Below are 23,204 nucleotides of genomic sequence, written 5' to 3' on the forward strand. Positions count from 1 at the left end.
GGGCTTCTTATCAGACACATAATTTAAATCTCTTTTCCAAGAATTGGGTGTGCATGGTGCCCCTCATTATTAAATATGAAAACACATCAAAGTGCAAAGTGCCAACGGGCTAAGCAATTAAATAATTAAATGAGTACAATGTTTTTCTCTGTCCTTCTCTCCAGGACCTCAAGAGCAAACACAAGTTTAAAGTACATACATACGCCAGTCCCACCTTCTGTGATCACTGTGGGTCTCTGCTCTACGGCCTCATACATCAGGGCATGAAATGTGCCAGTGAGTCTATATATATAATATATTTAGAAAAGTATTATCTAAATGAAGTTCATCTAGACCGTAAACTATGATGTGCTGGGATGTAGTTATGTTTACCTATAATTTCACCACTTATTGCACACGTTTTTTCTAATGCTTAATATAATATAATTAATATAATATAATATAATATAATACATTTAAATTGATTTATAAATGTAAAAAATCCCCTGCCCAATCTCCGTAATGTTTAAAATATTTGTTGTTGTTTTTTCTAAATTCATTTGAAATAATTAAAAAGGAGACTTGCAAATAGAAGTGTTGTATTTACTCAATTATTATATTATATTATATTATATTATATTATATTATATTATATTAAAACAACAAAAAAATAATTTAAACATTATGGAGATTGGGCAGGTTTTTTTTAAATTTATAAATATATTTAAATGTATTATATTATATTATATTATATTAAAACAACAAAAAATAATTTAAACATTATGGAGATTGTGCAGGTTTTTTAAATTTATAAATATATTTAAATGTATTGTATTATAATATATTAATTATATTATATTATATTAATTATATTAAAACATCAAAAAATAATTTAAACATTATGGAAATTGGGCAGGTTTTTTAATTTATAAATATATTTAAATGTATTGTATTATAATATATTAATTATATTATATTGTATTATATTAATTATATTAAAACATCAAAAAATAATTTAAACATTATGGAGATTGGGCAGGTTTTTTAATTTATAAATATATTTAAATGTATTGTATTATATTATATGAATTATATTATATTAATTATATTAAAACATCAAAAAATAATTTAAACATTATGGAGATTGGGCAGGTTTTTTAATTTATAAATATATTTAAATGTATTGTATTATATTATATGAATTATATTATATTATATTAATTATATTAAAACATCAAAAAATATTTTAAACATTATGGAGATTGGGCAGGGTTTTTTTTTTAATTTATAAATATATTATATTATATTATATTATATTATATTATTAAGTTCATTCTCTAAGTTTTTGGGTCAAATTTAATTTACTCAAATTCTTTATGCATATACTTGATAGGGTAATCCTGCCAGCCATGCAAGGATATATAAATTATTGTAAATTTTAATATTTATTCATTTTTCAAATTAGAGTAAATGAATTTAATTTAATGAATTAAGTGAGTTTCTTGCTCAAATTCTACATGAAGCACAACATTCATATAATTAAAAAAAAAATTTTACAACATTTTTTATCCTGATTAAACTGTATCAGTTCTGAGATTAGCATATCATAATTATCAAGAGCGCTGTTATTAAATGAATATAATTTCTGTAATTTTATGTAATTGTATCACACATGGTAGAGTGATGTTTTTCAGGCTTTTAATAGATATCTCATACTGTATATTAGATTGAATTAATTCCCTTTAACTATCGTTTAATCCATGTAATAACAACCATGTCATCTAATATAATTTGCATGACATGATACACTTTCAGAAAATAATAAAGCAGGCTGTTGCAGCTGACAGCACTTGCTACTTCAGCATGTTGTCTCGTAAGGTACAGCGTATGACAATGGCTGTTAACATTTACACTGTTTATATTAGATTTGGAAGATTTATTAGACAGGCTGGTCTTTATTGTTTTTGGACTTGCAAGAGACTTGCAAGTACATCACTCTTTCTCTCTGTCTTTTGTTTTTGTGTTATTTGTCTGTTTGTGTGTGACTGTGTGAGAGAGGTTGTGACATGAATGTACACAAGCGTTGTGAGAGCAGCGTCCCCAGCTTGTGCGGACAGGACCACACTGAGAAAAGGGGGCGGATTCGTCTGACCGTGCGTGGAGAGAAGGAAGACATATATGTCACAGGTGAACATACCTGTAACTTCATGGCCTTGTTTCACAGACAGGGCTTAGATTAATCCAGGAGTAGGCCTTGGTTAAATTAGGACATTTAAGTAGCTATTATAAATGTGCCTTAGAAAAAACATCACTGGTGTGCCTCTTGAGACAAAACAATGACATTGACATATTTTAAGATATGTCAGTGCAAGCTGCTTTCAGTTAAAACAGCTCAAACATGCATTTTAGTCTGGGACTAACTTAAGCCTTGGGCACATGAGTTTTAAAACTGAATGTTTAAGTTATGTTATTACAGTATATTTTACATATTTTTATTTTTGTACTGTCCCACATACGTGCTCTTGACATTCTTGACTGTATCCAACAAAACTGATACAACAATGTCATGATTTTGACATAATCCATTTAATTGATATTCAATTTGTTTTTTGCAAAAAAAAAAACTGATTATTATTAACTCATTTTTAAGGTGGGGTTGATTATGATTTCACTTTTTTAACTTTAGTTAGTGTATAATGTTGCTGTTAGAGCATAAACAACGTCTGCAAAGTTACGACGCTCAAAGTTGAGGGAGATATTTTCTTGTAAAGAATTTGCTGATTAAGGACTACAACAAATGGCTGGTAGGAACTACAATGAGCTCCTTCCTGGGTTAGTGACATCACTAACCCTAAAATTTACATAAACCCTGCCCCCGAGAACAAGCAACAAAGGGCTCGAGGCCATGTTGGGCTGCTTTAAGCCCGGGATACACTGCGCGATTTTTGGCTGTCCCAGACGAAAGATTGCCATCGTGAAACAATCGTGGCGATTTCTGTGATCGTGGCTCTTAATCAGTGGTCCTATGTCGTACAGTGAGAGAGGTTCAAAGACGGCTGTTTTCCCAGTCTTGCGACAAAAGATAGCCTACGATTATTTTCTGACAGTGTCAGAAATTCAGCATGATCAACGCACAGTGTTTGTTGCTACGACCTACGTCTACTGACCAGCCAATAAAAATGCTACATGAAATCAAGGCGACACGGCGCTAAAACTTAAAACTGCTTACCTCAACCTCTTTTCCCTTCTTCTTTCACTGCTTCATTTTTTTTTCAGCACACATAAAAACTACAACTGCTAAAGTGTGATTCAACATTGTCTTTTTATTAACTACTACCGCATGCTGATGACGTTTTATTCTTCTATAGAAACTTGCATCGTAGCTCACGAGTCAGCTCAGGTGTCATCATCGTACAGTCTACATGCATGTCGTACCCAAGTTTAATAGATCCATGTCGCACAGTGTGATAAAGTAATGATCTTATAGGATTGCTAAAATCGTGCAGTGTATCCCGGGCTTTAGAGAAGAGGAAGAGTTGTTGTCGTAGAGTGTTGTTGCCATGCCGTCATTTTACGCCAGACTGCTTCACAAACGAGGGTCAATTCAGTCCTTGAGTTGCACAAAAGATTAAAGGGTTAGTTCACCCAAAAATGAAAATTCTGTCATTTATTACTCACCCTCGTGCCGTTCCACACCCGTAAGACCTTCGTTAATCTTCGGAACGCAAATTGAGATATTTTTGTTTAAATCCGATGGCTCCGTGAGGCCTACATAGGGAGCAATGACATTTCCTCTCTTAAGATCCATTAATGTACTAAAAACATATTTAAATCAGTTCATGTGAGAACAGTGGTTCAATATTAATATTATAAAGCGACGAGAATATTTTTGGCGCGCCAAAAAAACAAAATAACGAATTATTTAGTGATGGCCGATTTCAAAACACTGCTTCAGGAAGATTCGGAGCGTTATGAATCAGCGTGTCGAATCCGCAGTTTGGAGCGCCAAAGTCACGTGATTTCAGCAGTTTGGTGGTTTGACACGCGATCCGAATCATGATTCAACACGCTGATTCATTATGCTCCGAATCTTCCTGAAGCAGTGTTTTGAAATCGGCCATCACTAAATAAGTCGTTATTTAGTTTTTTTTGGCGCACCAAAAATATTCTCGTCACTTTATAATATTAATATTGAACCACTGTACTCACATGAACTGATTTAAATATGTTTTTAGTACCTTTACACAGCAACTACATAAATTTATCCACTAACCATTCAGAAACATCCAGATGCATCCTATAAGTTGTAATTCCTTCCTGAGTCTCTCCATCAGGCTGAACACCGTTACTGACAATCACCATTTTGGCTGAGTGAGATTCTCCAGCTTTGTTGTTGTTGAGCAACTGAAGCATGAGCTGTTAAAGCTCCTCCCTCTTCTGGAAAGCGGCAGCTCATTTGCATTTAAAGGGACTCACACATAAACAGCGTGTTTTTGCTCACACCCAAATGGGGGCAAATTTCCCAAGCTATGATAAATGATCTGTGGGGTATTTTGAGCTGAAACTTCACAGACACTTTCTGGGGACACCGGAGACTTATATTACATCTTGTAAAAGGGGCATTATAGGTCCCCTTTAATGACCAAAAAAGTATGCAACCATGCAATTTACCCCATTACAGAACACAACCATTCAACTCAGTTCGCCAAATTATTGTAAGAAAAAATGATTAAACAAATATTTTTCTTTACTTTGTTAAATATACCCCTACCAAGTGACAGATTAATTTAAGATACATATATATATAACTATATTAATTGTATTAGCTTATGTTATATTCATAAATTGTATCTTATTTTTATTGCTATTTTATACAATGTAAAAGAAATATGTAGGTTTATACATAGCTCCAAATTTTGCTAACAGGATTGCAAAAATTTCAAACCCCTTAGAAAATGAATAGAAAATAAACGTCTGGCTGTCCTTGTTTTATACTCTGTTCATGGAAAGTGCTATGTAATGTTTATTAAGGTGCTCCTATTTATACCCCAGTGAAGAATTACTCCTTTGCTCACAGAGAGAATTTGCTGTTTAAGGAAATACACTAGAGATGCATTATGAGCCGCTTGGCTCAACTCAGCTTTCCTCCAGCAGAGGGAAATATGTGCATACAGCATCATCAGTACATGAGGAAAAAGCTAATTATACTCACACAATCTGCTGTATTACAATGCATTAGCTGCACTGTGTCAACTTAACTAAGCCTGTGGCTCTTACATCAGCACCGCCATAGAGTCTAATGAGTAGTGAGAAGACTACTAATGCTCTACAGAGAATGTGAGCATCTAAAAAAGCACTGCTGTCATGTTTCATTCTGACAGGTCAATTTAACAGTACAACTGAACACTCATTCACTATACAAAGCATATAAACAGCCACATGTACATTCGTTTTGTTTGCATAAGATGAGTCATGCAAATACTATTATGTATAAACACACATGCTTAGTTCTCAATGTATATTTTACGTTTTAGTGCATGAGGCACGTAACCTGATACCCATGGACCCTAACGGCCTATCGGATCCTTATGTGAAGCTCAAACTCATCCCTGATCCAAAGAGCCAGAGCAAACAGAAAACCAAAACCATCCGTTCTACACTCAACCCCATCTTCAATGAGAGCTTCACCTTGTGAGTGTTTATTTCGTTTGTTTGTGTGTGTGTGTACAATCCAGAAGTCGTTACCATGATGCTAGCGTGTTGTGGGTGGTTGCCAAGGTGTTGCTATGCAGTTGCTAAGGTCTTCTAAGTGGATGCTAGGCTATCTCTCTCTTTCCTTCTGTCTGAGTGTAGTTCAGTGCGTGGGAGGCAGTGGGACAGGCGTTTGTCTGTAGAGGTCTGGGACTGGGATCGGACCTCAAGGAATGACTTCATGGGCGCTCTGTCGTTCGGCGTTAGTGAGATATTCAGACGTTCCGTCAGCGGCTGGTTCAAACTACTCAACCAGGATGAGGGAGAGTATTATAACATCCCTGTACCCGACCCAGACCTGCAGGTACTCTCATATCTTGTGCTTTTACTGTTATTATACTTGTATGTAATTCATTTTTGTTGGCTATGTGTGTGTGTGTTCTTGTATACATGGTTTATGAGGACACAAATCTGTATAATAACATAGGTATTACAACGTAAACATGGTTCATGAGGAAACTTCCTGTGTCCACATAAACCAAATGGCTTAAAAAACAAACTAAACAGTGTTTTTTTGAAATTCAAAAAATGCAGACAGTTTCCTGTGATGGGTAGGTTTAGGGGTAGGGGTAGTGTAGGGGCATAGAATATACAGTTTGTACAGTATAAAAACCATTACGTCTATGGAGAGTCCCCGTAAACCACATGTACAAGTGTGTGTGTGCGTGTGCGTGTGTGTGTGCGCGTGTGTGTGTGTGTGAGTGTGTGCGTGTGTGTGTGTGTAAAAATTGTCACATTTATGGTCTGACCAGCTATACAGCTCATTTTTAAACTAAGGTTGATAATTTCATGTTTAGTACTTTTTTTGTGTGTGAAAATTGTCACATTTATGATCTGACCACCTTTATAGCTCATTTTTAAATTAAGGTTGATGTTTTCATTTTTGGTAACATTTTTGATCATTTTTTGTGAATTTTTATGATTTGGCCAGCTATACAGCTGTTTTAAACCAAAGTTGATGATTTTATTTTTTGGTTTTTATGTGAAATGTATCACATTTATGTGTATTTCATTTTTTTTTTTTTTTTTTTTTTTTTGGTAACACTTTATATACATTCTATATGCTAACACTAGTTAATGCAATAGCGAAATAATAATACAGCATTTATTTTTCTGGGTTAATTTCTACATTATACTAATATATTTGTAATATTTCAAGTAGTATACATTAACAATAGTGACTGTATTACGAACATGAATTAATAAAAAGTTTAAAACAAGTAATAAGTAGTTTAAAAATTTTTGCAAATTAACATTAACTTTCATTGAGTGATTTTGTTAGTTCATGAAAATTAAATGAAAATTCTATTTTCAAACCTTTCTGCATGTTATTATTGTGAACAGTTCAGCCATGCTTATGTTTTATTTATTTATTTAGTTGTTTTTTGACCTTGTCATTTTTTTATCAAGATGTCATAACTGGAACTTTTGATGAAACTTCTCTGATTTCTCTCTGGTGACATACTGTATGCCAGACGTTTCCAATTATTTAGTCTTTTTTTTTTTTTTTTTTTTTTTTTCAGAGAAAAGACCTGACACTTCTTCCAACATATCATGACTTTAACAAATTGAACCTTATTGTGTTCATGTTACCTTTTTTGTATAAATACAGCCCTGTATTACCTACTCTAAGCACTAGATAGTGTAGCCAACAACTTTTCTGCTTCCATCCAGAACTTTAAGCACTAAAGCCTTCAAGTGACTATCCATGAAGCATCATTATTGTGCCCTTGAGCAAAGCACTTTACTCCAGTTTGCTCCAGGGGAGATTATTCTTGTAATAGGTGTATTGTAAATCAGTTTAGGTAAAAGTGTCAACATGCAATATTCAGCCAAGAGAATGCTAATAGAAGCCTGGGGCCATCACAGGTCCACAAATAAACACATTCATCTAAAATCACATGTTCTTTTTGACAACATGAAGTCACAAATAGCCACATGTAACACTCAACACTGTAGGAAAACATATTCTGTAGATGTCATCTAACCACCTTCTCCAAGTCTTCTTCAGTGAGAACCATAATTGTCACTTTCATAACACACCCACAGGAGGGCAGTATATGTCTATATTGAAACAAACCATTCTTTTTCTCTTTTTCTCTCTCTCATCCTGTGTTTCTCTTTTCTGAAGGTACCAGATGCTGCTATCCCACCCTCTATTCCTCCTGCTACTGTTACCGTGACAACGCCTGTTCCTGCTGTGACCCCGCCTGCTCTGAGTCCGACTCCCACTGTACTGCACACGGGCAAAGGCCAAGTCGGACTGCACGATTTCAACTTCCTCATGGTTCTGGGCAAAGGGAGTTTTGGCAAGGTGCTTGAAATTACAGTGGGGTCCAAAAGGCCACAATGAAAATGTGGGATTCAAAATCTGATTTAAACCTGGAAATAAACAAAGTTTCAGGATTTTGAAAAATGGGAAACAAAGAAATGCTGTGATGTAAAATGAAAAGTGCATGCTGTCACTACAGCAAATGAACACCAAATACTAATTCATGTTCATTTTTCAGTTCAACTTTTAACTCAGACTTTTGGACCCTGTTGTATGTGTAATAAATATTACTATTTCTTTTCTGGTTGTCAAAGGACCAGAAATCTTTCAAGCAAACTCTCTAGACTCAGACTCAGACAACACTCCCACGAACCGCCCACTCCGTTCACTGACCGTCTGATGCACCAAAATGGCAAGCGCTGACTATAATCAACAAGTTTCAGTCTGTCTGGGTTGTTTTGGGTCGTTGTCCAAGAGTAATGACAGTCCAAGAGTTTTTTTTTTATTTTTTTTAATTTGGTTTATCTGTAAACAAATTATGTTTACAAGGTACTGAGTTGATATAATGAATGCTTTTAAAGGTAGGGTATGTAATTTTCAGAGAGGCTAGCAATAGCGAGCTAGCTTTGAAAGCATAAAGATCCCACCCTCCCTTCAGAGCGCTGTCCAAAGCCACACCCCCTCCAAAACACATGAACGCACACAGCCACAGCAGAGCAGAGTCTGCAAAGCATCTAAATTACCTCATGTCTCAAAGCACATAACATTACAATAATAATGAACATAAACAACTTACAGAGCACTGACTTGTACCACCTGACTGCTGCAGAATAATTTCGTGTTGATAGTTGTAACATGGTTAGTAGCTCAGGGAAGAAGGAAAACTGTAAAAGGTGGCTTTTGTTTCGGTTGTGGTGCTCGGTGACTGACGTCTGTCTAACTCTGCATAGCGTGAAACACTACTTTTAAAAGTAATGCGTTACAGTATTGCATTACTCCCTAAAAAAAGTAACTAATTGCATTACATAGTTACTTTTTATGGAAAGAGTCTTTATGTGTTACATTACTTTTGCGTTACTTTTTGTCACCTGGGCTAGGCTTGCTTGTTTGTTTGTTTGTTTGTTTGTTTTTTAATAACAACAAAACAACAGTTCTATTTTTGGCAAATGTAAAGGCCCTTTCACACCAGTAGTGCCAAACGAGCCCCCGTCTGACAAGGACACTGTGGTGTCTTTTTTTTAAAAACATTAATTCCACATATAACGAATAATAATAAATCCACAATGTTAAAATGTAAAATAAATTAATAAATAGCCAAAATTTTACCTTTAGGGGTACAACAGCTTGTTACTGGGGCAGTACCCTTAAAGGGACATCTTTATTCCTTATTTACCTATAAAAGCTCATAGTAGTACCTTAAGGTTACATATAACTACTCTAAGTACTAAATGCACATTTTAGGGGTAAATAAGGTCCTTTTAAGGGTACTGTCTCAGTGACAAGCTGTTGTACCCCTAAAGGTGACATTTTTGGACTTTTCCTCTGACAATGTTCTATTGGTCACATATCTTCATACAATATGAATTTGCAGGTCAGAGTTCACCAAACTTGAACTTTGGAACACAGCGATATCTGAAACTACTTTGCAAGAGTTTGCATTTCCAGTTTCCCACAATCGCATGCAAGTCAATGGAACGAAAAGTGTAGCGTCATCGTCCCTTGTATAGTACGCACTATACGCACATTTTTCTAGCCGCGAATACTCTATCTGCATGGATTTTTTTTTTTTTTTGTCCTCGAGGTGGCAGCATGGGCCCGGCCCATTGTTTTGGTTTTGAAAATGAAACGGAAGAGACAGAGCAACAGCAACCACAAACTACTGGAGATGGCAACCACAATAGACAGCTGCATTGACAAGAGCCTGTGTGAGGCAATTAAGAGTAACCAGCAACTCTAGTTTAAATGAGTACAAAGACATTTTCTCTCTTCTGGAGAGAATTAGTGCAAACACTGGATAAGGATGAAGCTTTCTAGCACACGTTTCAAGCGCCTGTGTTCCAAATGCCATATACTTTGAAAGGCTTTAGTTGTAAAAACTAAAGTTTTGTGCATCAAAACTGAAGTATACTTTGGGCTTCAATCTAAGTAGGTGGTTTTGGGACAGAATCGGCTGCAAAGCAGACCAGATTTTTAATGCGGAAAGTCAGGCTACATTAGACTGCACTCACCCATCAACAAACACTTCTACTTCTATGTTCCCTGTAGATGCAATAAGGAGTGTGAAGGGTACGGTGTCCTTGGAACTGAATTAGGCCCTTGTCTCATTCGTTCCTGGGCTGCTGCTGCTAATTCAGGCAGAAGGGGAAACGTTAGCTTTTCTGGTCCCAGCTGCAAGAGGAGGGGGCTGATTTCCCTATCTAAAATTTGCAGCTGTGGCTCTGCCTCACTTCCTCAAGGAAGCAGAAGCTCTGACTCAAGGCCCAGTGAGATTCGTACCTCATTCACCTTAAAATACCTGTAGATACATAGGCACATGGTCATAAGTTAAGTGATAAATAAAGTGCAATTTGTGAGGAAAAACCTGGTGGGGTTTCGTGTCCACAAGCAACCCAGGGGATGTTGGAATATTTTAGAGCGAATGCCTTGTTTTTGTTGAACAAAGCACTGTTCCTCTGTCTGTGCTGAACATAATCTAAATTCTGCTGTCGTGTGTCAGTGCAGAGCACACAAGTGAAGGACTCTGAGCTGTCTGATCCCTGAGGAAGAATGACATGGGAGTGTGTGTGTGCATTTTGCACACTTTTGTTTGAGCGTGTGGAGGAATGTTTGTTTGCCCTTGTGGTTGTGCTCATTTATATTAAAATTTTTTAGAGTAGATGATGTGTATGTGTGTTTCTGGTCTGCGTACACGTGTGTGTGTGTGTGTGTGTGTGTGTGTGTGTGTGTGTGTGTGTGTGTGTGTGTGTGTGTGCGTGCTCACAAGATATTTGGTTATATAAGAGGCCAGGGTTATACTCAGTAGACAGCACATCCTCCGGGGCGCAGAACCGTGCTAAAGAAAGGATAGAAACGAGGGAAGAGATTAAAGAGAAGCGCAGAGGAGAGAAACCTGGGACCCAGAGATAGAAAAATGACACAAAGCATGGGGAAAAAGACATGAAGAGAACAGGATCATACGAGTAAATGAAATGAAAGAATTTCTGTTCATTTTTTTTTTTATTTGATTTGAGGTTAATGTTCTCTTATGCATGTTAAACTCACTTTAAATTATGTTTTCTGCAGTCATTTTGTGTTTGCCTAATTGAGTTGCTGCTGGAGGAATGTGTGCAGAAGCGTGTTAACGTGAGGTTTCCATGTCATCCCGCAGGTTCTGTTGGCAGAGGAGAGGGGCAGTGAGCGCTTGTTTGCGGTGAAGGTGTTGAAGAAAGATGTGCTGTTTCAGGATGAGGACACGGAGAGCGCCATGGTGGAGAGAAGAGTGCTGGGCCTTGCCGGGCGACCTCACTTCCTGACATCCCTCTACTGCGCCTTTCAGACCGAGGTCTGTGTGTTCATCGTTGTGTGTGAGAGCTTGTGTGAACGGTTAATGATTTATAGAAAGTAGGAGCCTGGGAACGAGGTTTATACATGCATATGCATGCACATTTGTAAATTATGAAATATATATGGGCTGAAATGTCATTCGTCCCTTAGTGATGGAACAGATGTGCTCTTCACCTTCAGGGCGATTTTTAAATTACTTTTTTGGCCTTGCACAGCTGGAACATGAGTACTGACATTTTGTGGGTCCTTCATGTCCACATGTGGCCTCCCAGGGCAACAACTGGCTATTTTTAAAGATGAATGCAGTAATTTTTTGTTTGTTTTGTGCTGGTTGATAGTATACTGACACCTAGTGGAGCGGATGCACCACCATCACACTGAAGTTTTCAGGTACTGATGCCATTCTGCATGTGCAAGTGTCTAATAACAGAGGAGTTACCAAGATAAAGCAAAGCATGACATTCACTGCATTTTGGAATTACCGTAATTAAGATATTCTGACTTGCAAAAAGCGTTAACGTCCTTATAAAACTCTTAATTACAACTTGTAAACTGCAACATCATGCGGAAACATTCAAAATGGTGGTGGCTTCAGCAGTAAAATGTAGTTAAGTAGTTGCCATATAATATTTCTGTTTAATAATTACCATAATTGACATTATTGTTAATGTATTAATAATGCAAGATTCATTTGAAAATAAACGGAAGACATACAATACAGTTTCATGTTAACAGAGATTTAGATAACTAATGTCTTACTTATTAAATTTTGGTTTTGTCTATTGATTACTCAAATTACACAGTTAATTTTGCCATTAATAGTGTTGCCGTAAAAACTTATAATTCTGAGTCCGAGAACATGAACATCCTCAAGTAGAATGTACGTGTTGTCATCTGGTGATTACAATAATTACAACATGTCTTGAGCACATCTAAATATTCAACTGGTCATGTGATCTCAAAATGGCCGCCCCCATGAGTCCACCCACTCCATGTAAAAGAAATGGCTTTTATTAGGCTGTTGATATGCCTGTTTTCTTCCCCACATGTGAGTGTACATCATTTTAAATATTCTTCAAAAGTACTATTTATTTCTTTACGTGTAAAACGTTTTTTTTTTTTTTTTTTTTTTAAATGGGGAAAAAAATTACTGCACCTTTACAGAGTTTCCTACAGCAGATTAATGATTGTGTTATCTGTGGACTAAAGCTGTTTAATCATAGTAAAAATGGCATTGTGGTTACTATTCTTCTTTTACCTCATTAAATGTTTGTTTGCATTGGCCTGGATAGGAACCAAAATATTACATTAATTTGCCCTGAACATGGCTGTTAGCAGTCCTGAGAGGGAGAGGAGTATCAAGAACAGATTGTTGTTACAATTTTGACTAACAGTGTTTATAAAACGTCAACATGAACAATGGATGAACAAAATAGCAGAAGCTATTGACAATGTATTAATTATATTCTTGGAATGCTGTCATGTGAGTCCTAAACTGGCAACCTGGAACAACCTGCATAATAAAAGATGATTCGTTGATCATTTTGCCACAATTCACTTTGACATGATAAACAATTTTTCTAACTAATGAATCTGGAGGGCCTTTTTGCAATGTTAGTTGCCTCATTTTGCTTTTGAAAAATGACTTTTCATAGTGCTAATTGTCTGACCTCTTTCAGCAGACACGTATTGCAAAGTGGCAATCAGCCTAATGAAATACATTGGCAGCTGCTGTACTGAAAGAGAGAAAAAGAGGAGTGAGTGTGTGTATTTATGTCTGGCTTTAATGGTTTGTGAAGGTTTGAATTACTCTTGGTAAATCGCTTGTTTTTTTCCCCTGTCGATTGAATTTGTAACAAACATTCAATGTGACTGTTTAGTAATGACCTCTTTGTGTATTTAAACTGTGTCTCATTGTATCAAGTACATGAAATAGAGTCAAAGCAATCAGTTGCCCAGTGGAAAAATGCAGCATCCCACTGATCAGAAGTTCAAGTCCTACAGACACCAGATGCTGTAGTCAGATGCCTCTGTAGATAAAGTGGGCTGTTATCTTGTCTTGGCTGTAGGTGACAAATACTGAAGCAACAGAGAAAACTTGCTGGTCTTACAACAGAGTTTGTGTAATTCAGGGTGTGTAAAGTACAATTAGTATTATTTATTTTTTTATGTTTTTGAAAGAAGTCTCTTATACTCACCAAGGCTGCATTTATTTGATCAACAATACAGTAAAACAGTAATATTGTGAAATGTTATTAGAATTTATTGTGTTTTCCATTTTAATATATTTTTAAATGTAATTTATTCCTGTGATGGTAAAGCTGAATCTTCAGCATCTTAAAGGGTTAGTTCACCCAAAAATAAAAATTCTGTCATTAATTACTCACCCTCATGTCGTTCCACACCCGTAAGACCTTCGTTCATCTTCGGAACACAAATTAAGATATTTTTGATAAAATCCGATGGCTCAGTGAGGCCTGCATTGACAGCAAGAAAATTAACACTTTCAGATGCCCAGAAAGCTACTGAAGACATATTTAAAACAGTTCATGTGACTACAGTGGTTCAACCTTAATATAATGAAGCGACGAGAATACTTTTTGTGTGTCAAAAAAAAAAAAAAAACGACTTTATTCAACAATGTCTAGCAATATCTATTGATGGGCGATTTCAAAACACTGCTTCATGAAGCTTTGAAGCTTTACGAATCTTTTGTTTCGAATCAGTGGTTCGGAGCGTGTATCAAACTGCCAAAGTCACGCCCCCCAGTGGTGAACCACTGAAATTTCAAAACACTTACGACATAACGAAGCCTCATTTACTGAAATCACGTGACTTTGGCAGTTTGATACACGCTCCGTACCACTGATTCGAAACAAAAGATTTGTAAAGCTTCATGAAGCAGTGTTTTGAAATCGCCCTTCACTAGATATTGCTGAATAAAGTTGTTATTTTGTTTTTTTTTGGTGCACAAAAAGTATTCTCATCGCTTTATAATCCTAAGGTTGAACCACTGTAGTCACATGAACTGTTTTAAATATGTCTTTAGTAGCTTTCTGGGCATTGAAAGTGTTAATTATCTTGCTGGCAATGCAGACCTCACTGAGCCATCGGATTTTGGGTTCTGAAGATGAATGAAGGTCTTACGGGTGTGGGACGACATGAGGGTGAGTAATTAATGACAGAATTTTCATTTTTGGGTGAACTAACCCTTTAAGTGTCACATGATCCTCCAGAAATTATTCTAATTTGCTGATTTGGTGCTCGAGTAACATTTCTTATTATTATCAATGTTGAAAACAGTTGTGCTGCGTGTGTGTGTGTGTGTGTGTGTATATATAATCAGGTACTCTGGTTTCAATAGACAATTTCATCAGCCATCATAAGCTAGAAAGAAAGTTTTGTTTATTCTTTCTAATGCTTTAAGTTCAACTAAATGTAAAAACTATATATTTATACCAGATACTTTAATTTTGACACTTTACACATATATTTAATGTAAATATATTTTCTCTAAATTATGATATTATATTATATTAGCCATTGTGTGATCACAAGGTCTTAATTGTGTTTGTATTCATGTATTTATGAACATTTATCTTTTAATTTGACTGATTGCTAATCTGCTGTGGCATTTGCTGTATTATTTACTTGTATAGCATGAGAACAAGTGAATTGATTGATGATTCATTTTTAGTTCCTATTAGTATTATGAAGTTGCATATCTGCTGATTACTAATAATCAGTTTTGTGTTGCAGGATCGTCTGTATTATGTCATGGAATATGTGAATGGTGGTGATCTTATGTTTCACATCCAAATTGTTGGCAAGTTTAAAGAACCACATGCAGCGTGAGTTCGGCACTTCTCTTCTTTAACTTTTTATCTTAATCCTGCTTGCTTTTTCTGTTTCTCCTGTCTCTAAATTCACCTGTTCATGTCATTCTGCCCTGCAGTGGCAGAATGTGTTTAATGGCATTAATGAGAGATTTTCATGTTGGCAGGTTCTATGCAGCTGAGATAGCGGTGGGTCTGTTCTTCCTGCACAACAAAGGCATCATATACAGGTACGAGACATGATGAGAATCTCTTTACACAAGCGCACCATATGTTACAGTCATTTAATATTCTCTCGCTTTCTCTTTCTCTCTCTGATCTGCAGAGATCTAAAGCTGGACAATGTCCTGCTGGACAGTGAAGGACACATAAAGATAGCAGACTTTGGGATGTGTAGGGAAGGCATGATGGAAGGGGACACCACTCGCACCTTCTGTGGCACACCCGATTACATCGCACCTGAGGTTTCCCTTTGTCCGTCTCCATCTCTCTCCTGTCGTCTGATTCATCTTCTCTTCTTCATGACCTTGGCTCTGTGTTTACATTAACACTCAGTGGATGTGCGCAGTCAGCACATGTCTGCCTGTATGTGCTTCTGTGTGTGATTTCATTTAGGTTCACTGCGGTGTTTACTACACGGCGACATGATGGACATCCCGCTCGAGTGATGTATGTGCTAAATCGTTAATGTTTGTGTTTTGCTGTTTGATGTCAAGGCGATAAGTGTGAATGTGGGTCTACCGAAGCCCAGTATGCGTCAGTACTGTATTAACCCAGCAGTTAAACTGGCTCACATTGATCACATTATGTAAAAAAGAAAAAAAAGAAAAGAAAAAGCCATTGATCTTTGTGTCCCTGTCATTTTGAAAAGATGCAATATGTGTCCCTGCAGGCAAGGAAATTAATCTCTCTTTCTCACGCTGTGACACACACTCACGGCTGACACAGAGACACTAGCATATTTATTGTGTAATTATCTTTAATATGATTTTCATGAGCTTATCTGCACATTGAGAGGCCTGTAATAGCAACTCTGTAAGGGGGATATTTCTAATTGATATGATTTTGAAAATATAACATCATGGATTTATGAAGCATTTTGCAGGGATGGGCAAACTTCAGAATTTATGTTTTGGCTCTTGTTCAGTTTATAAGTTGGAATGTGAGTTGAATTGGTCACGTTTCACAGGATGTTGAATTGGAATTTTAATTGCAATGTTGGGAAGTAGAATTTACTGAATTGCAATTCAAAAAAATTCAACATAATCAGACAACAGAGGAACAAAATTACCAGAACTTACCTAGTGCATTTCCATATTGCCATCCTGCTTTTTTGTTTGGCCCCATTTTAACGAGTATTCTGTATCATTTATTAAATATGTAATATTAAAATTATGTATAATGAAATACTTACACTACCATTCAAAAGTTTGGGTTTGTGATGATTTTTAAATGTTTTTGGAAGAAGACTCTGATGCTCATTAACATTGCATTTATTAAAAAAAAAAAAAAAAAAAAAAGTAGCATTGTGAAATATTATTATGATTTATTACTGTTTTAGTATGTTTTAAAATGTTATTTATTCCTGTGATGTTAAAGTTGAATTTTCAGCATCATTACTCCAGTCTTCAGTGTCAAATGATCATTCAGAAATCATTTAATATGCTGATTTGGTGCTTAAGAAAAAATTATTATTATCAATATTGAAGTTGTGCTGCATAATATTTTTGATGATATTTTCGTGATGCATTTTTTCAGGTTTTTTGGATGAATAGAACATTCAAAACAGCTTTTATTTAAAATATATAAATCTTTTGTAACATTTTAAATGTCTTTATTGTAATTTAATGAATCCTTGCTGAATAAAAGTATTAATTTCTTTCCAAAAAAAATTTTAAAAAATGTTATTGACTCCAACCTTTTGAATTGTAGTGTAGTTTTATTTTATTAATTTCAATAAATTACACATTTTAATATTACATATTTTATATAAATATAAATTTAGAATATACATTTTATCACATTTTAATATCATCTAATGTTTTGAGAAATACCACATATAATTTGTACAGGATAGCATGTTTATTGGTAATTCATACTACACTTAGTTATGTACTGAATCTCATTTTAATTCAAATGAGAATTCTACATCCTGTTTACTACCTCAGTACAAATTAAAGAGTTCAGCTGGAATTCAAAAGGCATTCTCAATTAACATTTTGATAAATCTACACAAAATTTTTTTATTGTTTTCAGATTGTGGCGTATCAGCCGTATGGTAAAGCAGTGGACTGGTGGTCGTATGGAGTCCTCCTTTATGAGATGCTGGCTGGGCAGGTAATTCTTCATCCTCTTCTTCCTTGAGCTTCAATTTTGTCCTTTCCTCAATAGATCTTCATCCCCGGCACCCTCTCCCTCTGTCTCTCTCTTTTCATCAGCCTCCTTTTGATGGCATAGATGAGGAGGAGCTGTTTCAGTCCATCATGGAACAGAGCGTTTCATATCCTAAGAGTCTCTCTCGGGAGGCTGTGGCCATCTGCAAAGGGGTAATCTACTTCCTGTTCTTTCATCTCTGCTGCCTACGTACTCGGCTCACAGTGCATGCAAAGCGCAATCTATTCCATCTTTAATACTAACATTACCTCCAAAAAATGTGACTTAAATTAGACAACAAGTGTATTTCCATCCTTTTTGTTTTTCTTACTTAATTTCTCCATCTGTTTCTCCCCCAGCTCCTCACCAAGAACCCTGCTAAGCGTTTGGGTGGAGGAGAGGATGCAGAGACAGAGCTGCGGGAGCATCCTTTTTTCCGCTGGATAGACTGGGACCGGCTGGAGAGACTGGAGATACAGCCTCCCTTCAAACCCAGAAGTGTCAGTATCAACTATCGCAACACTTGTCTCTGTGTGTGGGTCAGAGTTTACCCCATAAATGTCCCCACAAAAACGTATGGGCTAATAAACATGCTAAATTATGTCCTAATGAATATGGAAAAATGCAAAAAGCTTTTTGTGATGGTCAGGTTTAGGGGTAGAAATCATTAGCTAAATAAAAACAATAGAAGTAAATGGAAACTAACATCCTAACAATGTTAGGAAAAACAAATGTGTACATTGGTTCAATTTCTATTTTCATTACCTAAGGTTATCAAAACTTCCCTTAGGGGGGATTTATGGGGATTTATTCATAAATTATGGATGGATGGATGGATGGATGGATGGACACTATAAAAAATCTGTAAAATAGGGCACAATGTACTGTATTAATTTGACGGAATTTTCCGTATTTAATTTTTACAGGTGTTTTACCTGTATTTTGAACTTCATTGTGTTGTGTTTTAGGGTTAACGGAAATGTCTGTAAAATTAATGTCCTGGTAATTTTCTGTCAGTACATTATCAGTTTTTTTTTTTGTTTGTTTGTTTTTTTACAGTGTGGATGGATGGATGGATGGATGGATGGATGCATGGATGGATGGATGGATGGATTTTTTTAACTGAAAATATGTTTTCTTCAGTGGAATAATTTTAATTTTATATATATATATATATATATATATATATATATATATATATATATATATTTATAGTTATCTATTATATACATTTATATATTTTTACTGCAAATAATTTTTAGGGGTATAGAATTTGCTTGTCTAGTAATTATAATTAAAATATTAATCATGATTCATTAATTATAAGAAACAATAGAAGTTGTGCTATGTCCTCATTTACTTAAAAAGTTTGTGTAATTGTGTATGTGTGCCAGTTTATTTTTGCTATTTTAAACCAGTAACCATATAACTGGAAATGTATTAATGTGCTCTGCCTGCTCTTCCTTATTATTTTCAGCATGCATCTGTGTATGTGTGCTTTCATATTTACTAGTGTTATTTTTTTCTTATGAAGATGGCAGAACCAAAATAAGCCTGACCCTCATTGCCTGTAGCTCTTTGCCCATATTACTCATGCTAATCTATGCGGTTATTATTATGCTGTGTGAATGTATGTGAGCACAGAAAATAAGTGGAAGTGCTCTGAGTTCACAGTGCTGGACTAACATCAACAGCATCCACTCAATCTGCTTGATATTTAATAGATATAAACTTAACCCAACTGATTGTGTGTGTGTGTGTGTGTGTGTGTGTGTGTGTGTGTGTTTCATTCTCACAGGGAGGCAAAAAAGGAGAGAACTTTGATAAGTTTTTCACATCCGCCCCCTCTGCCCTCACGCCCTCTGATCCGGATGTTCTCGCTGCCATAAGTCAAGAGGAATTCCAAGGCTTCTCCTACATAAACCTGGAATTTCCACCCTCACCCCTCACAGCTGTCTGAGGAAACCTTAATGGATCCTCATCAACCATCTTGTGACTTTTTTCTGCTCCTGTTCATGATTTAAACTACAGTTACCAAAAAAAAAATCATTGTGTAATCTGGCTTTAGTTTGCTTACAATAGGAGTCTGTCTCAATTAGACCGAACATTACCTTCTAAAACAACACTACACTGATTTTAATGATCTTTACAGTAAAAAAACAACAACTAAGCATTAATAATATTTAGCCAGTCCACTCTGAGAGCATCAGCCTGAATTATTTAAGGGTCACGCATTCATGCCATTATCTCATTGGACAATAGGATCTTATTGGATATCCTTTTGGATGCTACTAGTAGTCGCCATGACCTAATTATAACTGACTGCACCATAGAAACCAGCATGAACATGATTTCCCCCATGTTTTAAAGTTCACTTCAAGCTGATTATTTAATCTCCGATCAAACTCAGTCTTTGTGTGAGATCCTGTTTGCTCTGGTTCGGTTTAGTTAACCAAATAAGTGTAGACAGGTGAGCAAACACTGGTCATCCTTTTAGCATCTGACAACTGGTATAGAAGCTCAGTATTATGATTTAGAAGTCACACACATGACAGCTAGATGCAAAAAATGATTAATGCTTCAGCATATAAACTACTTGTTTGTGACATGAATGTTACTGTATATGTAGATGCATCAAAATTCAATCCAAATATGATTCTATACAGATTATAAATGTTTGCATCATCTTAGTATTTTACAAAAATAAGTTATTGGGATCCTTGTTCCCATGTTATTGAAACAAATGACTTTATTAAAAATGCTAATTTAGATATTTATGATTTATTCCATATATTTATATGCATATCTATATAAAGTATGTGCAGTGTATTATAAAGTATACATGTTAATGTTTATTCAGAATAAATAATAGAAATTTTCTATGAACATCATTTTTACATCAGCATAAAATAAAAATGACTATGTCATCATAATGTTTTGAACCTCTAGTGTCAAGAAAAAGCAGCCCCAACTGTTACCAACCAAATATTTATTTCATTTATTTACAGTGCATAGTATTAATTAAACTTAAAGGGTTAGTTCACCCAAAAATGAAAATTCTGTCATTAATTACTCACCCTCATGTCGTTCCACACCCGTAAGACCTTCGTTCATCTTCAGAACACAAATTAAGATATTTTTAATAAAATCTGATGGCTCAGTGAGGCCTGCATTGACAGCAAGATAATTAACACTTTCAATGCCCAGAAAGCTACTAAAGACATATTTAAAACAGTTCATGTGACTACAGTGGTTCAACCTTATTGTTATGAAGTGATGAGAATACTTTTTTGTGCACCAAAAAAACAAAATAACGACTTTATTCAACAATATCTAGTGATGGGCGATTTCAAAACAATGCTTCATGAAGCATCGAAGCTTTGCGAATCTTTAGTTTCGAATCAGTGGTTCGGAGCGTGTATCAAACTGCCAAAGTCACGTGAACCATTGAAATTTCAAAACTCTTATGATGTAACGAAGCCTTGTTTACTGAAATCACGTGACTGTAGTCACATGAACTGTTTTAAATATAACTTAGTAGCTTTCTGGGCATTTGAAAATGTAAATTAACTTGGTTTCAATGCAGGCCTCACTGAGCCATGGGATTTTATCAAAAATATCTTAATTTGTGTTCTGAAGATGAACGAAGGTCTTACGGGTGTGAAACGACATGAGGGTGAGTAATTAATGACAGAATTTTCATTTTTGGGTGAACTAACCCTTTAAGTGTTACTTATTATATTGCCAAAATGGTCTCAAATCTGCCTTTGAATTCTCGTGTTTATGGATGAATTAATTGGTGTTGTGTTTATTTGGTTGAAGCTGGTACTATATGAATATGGTCACTATGAGGTCTCAGAGATCAGCATGAACTTGTCTTGCATAGTGAAATTCATGATGTCTGACCTGGAAAGATCTGCGGCTGCACACTGTGCCCAAAATGCCCAACTAAAACAACTTGAACGTTGCACTGACGTCAAAATACTGCCAACAGAAAAGTAGGACGTGGGAAAGATAGGAGAGGAGGAGTGACAGGTTAGGTGAAAGCAGATGTGTGAAGGTATGATGAAGATAATTGAAATTAATTTACTAATTAAAAAACATACTTTTCGGTATCATGTCCATTATCCCTGGAATTTGTAACAAGGCAAAATTTACTGATTACTGCCTGGTCATGGTCAGATTTCCCCAGCCTTTTATTTTATCACAGGGTTGCTGATCTTGTGGTTTTGTAAATGGGATACTTTGTAAACCAGGGTGCTCCTGGAGATATACTGTACATTTCTGCAGATTTAGTTCCATTTACCTCACACCTGCCTGTTACTTTCTGTTGAATCCAACCACTTAGCAGCGGTGTTTGATTTGGGGTTGGAACTAAACTTTGTAGCAAAGTAGATCTACGCAAACAAACATTAGATTAAAAATGCTTAAATATTAATGTACTGATTAGTGAAAATTCTATGTATTGATGTAATTACACTGTTTACAATGTCTGTATGTGTTTCCAATCACAATAAACAGTTAAACCTCAGTATCAAAACTGATTTGATTAAATGCACAGATAGATAGATAGATAGAACCATTGCACAATAATTTTGTATTGAGTTGTTTTGTGTTTTCAAAGTGTGAAAATAAAATATATATAGTAAACCTATCACTTTCTTTGTGTGTTCACTCCATCAGTCACCCATTTGGCCTCGTCTCACTGGTCATGTCTCCTGCGTCTGTGTTGGTGCTGATGAGACGGCAGACCTTTACACGTCTCTCAATCTCAACACTTTCTCTCTCCACTCATCGCTCCCTCAGTGTCGTCCCAGTGGGCTTGAGTGATATAACAGGATACCCTTAGATACCCTGCCTATTAAAAACTACCCTAACCTCCTTACTGTAACTGTCTTCATCTCCGTCACTCCTCTTTTTGAATGCCCCAGTATGACTTTCTTTTTAGTTCTATGACCTCATCTTTTTTTCTTAAATGGAAGATTTCCAGCATCCAGAATTTAAAAAGGTGTGTTAAAGAAATAAAATGCTTTCAGAAATGTCTGCTTGTCATGTGTTATTGTATATAATTTGGATCTCTATCTCTCTGTGTCTCTCTCTTTCCCTCCTTCACTTCTTGAGGTCAGAGTGTACTATGCTATTGATATCATGTCTAAAAATACGTATACTAAAGTATAATGGGACTAACGGAGAAAAAACTGAGAAAGGGTGAGATTAGGCTCGAGTCGAACATGGACGATGACAAATGTGAGCGCTTATCAGTGCATTCTTCTGAATTTAAACTGTTTGCAGATAAAAAAGAAACATCAAAAATGCTAATTTCTTGAATATCTCAATTAGTTCTCCCAGACACACTTCTGCTTATGTCGGCTGCTTCTCAGATGTTTCTTCTGAGAAAAACACCCTAGAAATCATCTCTAATCTAGAGTTTCTGAAGAAATGCTGCACAT

At 35.7% G+C, this 23,204-nt stretch overlaps 1 protein-coding gene across 1 annotated transcript in view; it reads left to right on the top strand.

Moving 5' to 3' along the window:
• The window catches only part of prkcg (protein kinase C, gamma), a 30,931-nt gene extending 8,523 nt beyond the window's left edge, over positions 1-22,408 (top strand). The window contains 14 exon segments of the mRNA XM_051865646.1: positions 165-276; positions 2,038-2,166; positions 5,514-5,670; positions 5,833-6,034; positions 7,862-8,044; positions 11,370-11,543; positions 15,305-15,396; positions 15,549-15,611; positions 15,707-15,845; positions 17,638-17,718; positions 17,820-17,927; positions 18,114-18,254; positions 19,553-19,687; positions 19,689-22,408. Of these exon segments, the coding sequence (XP_051721606.1) occupies positions 165-276; positions 2,038-2,166; positions 5,514-5,670; positions 5,833-6,034; positions 7,862-8,044; positions 11,370-11,543; positions 15,305-15,396; positions 15,549-15,611; positions 15,707-15,845; positions 17,638-17,718; positions 17,820-17,927; positions 18,114-18,254; positions 19,553-19,687; positions 19,689-19,778 (1,806 nt within the window). The 3' untranslated portion in view covers positions 19,779-22,408.
• The last annotated feature ends 796 nt before the right edge of the window (positions 22,409-23,204 follow it).

Source organism: Ctenopharyngodon idella, chromosome 16 (genome assembly GCF_019924925.1).
Source record: "Ctenopharyngodon idella isolate HZGC_01 chromosome 16, HZGC01, whole genome shotgun sequence".
In the NCBI taxonomy this organism is placed as follows: domain Eukaryota; kingdom Metazoa; phylum Chordata; class Actinopteri; order Cypriniformes; family Xenocyprididae; genus Ctenopharyngodon; species Ctenopharyngodon idella.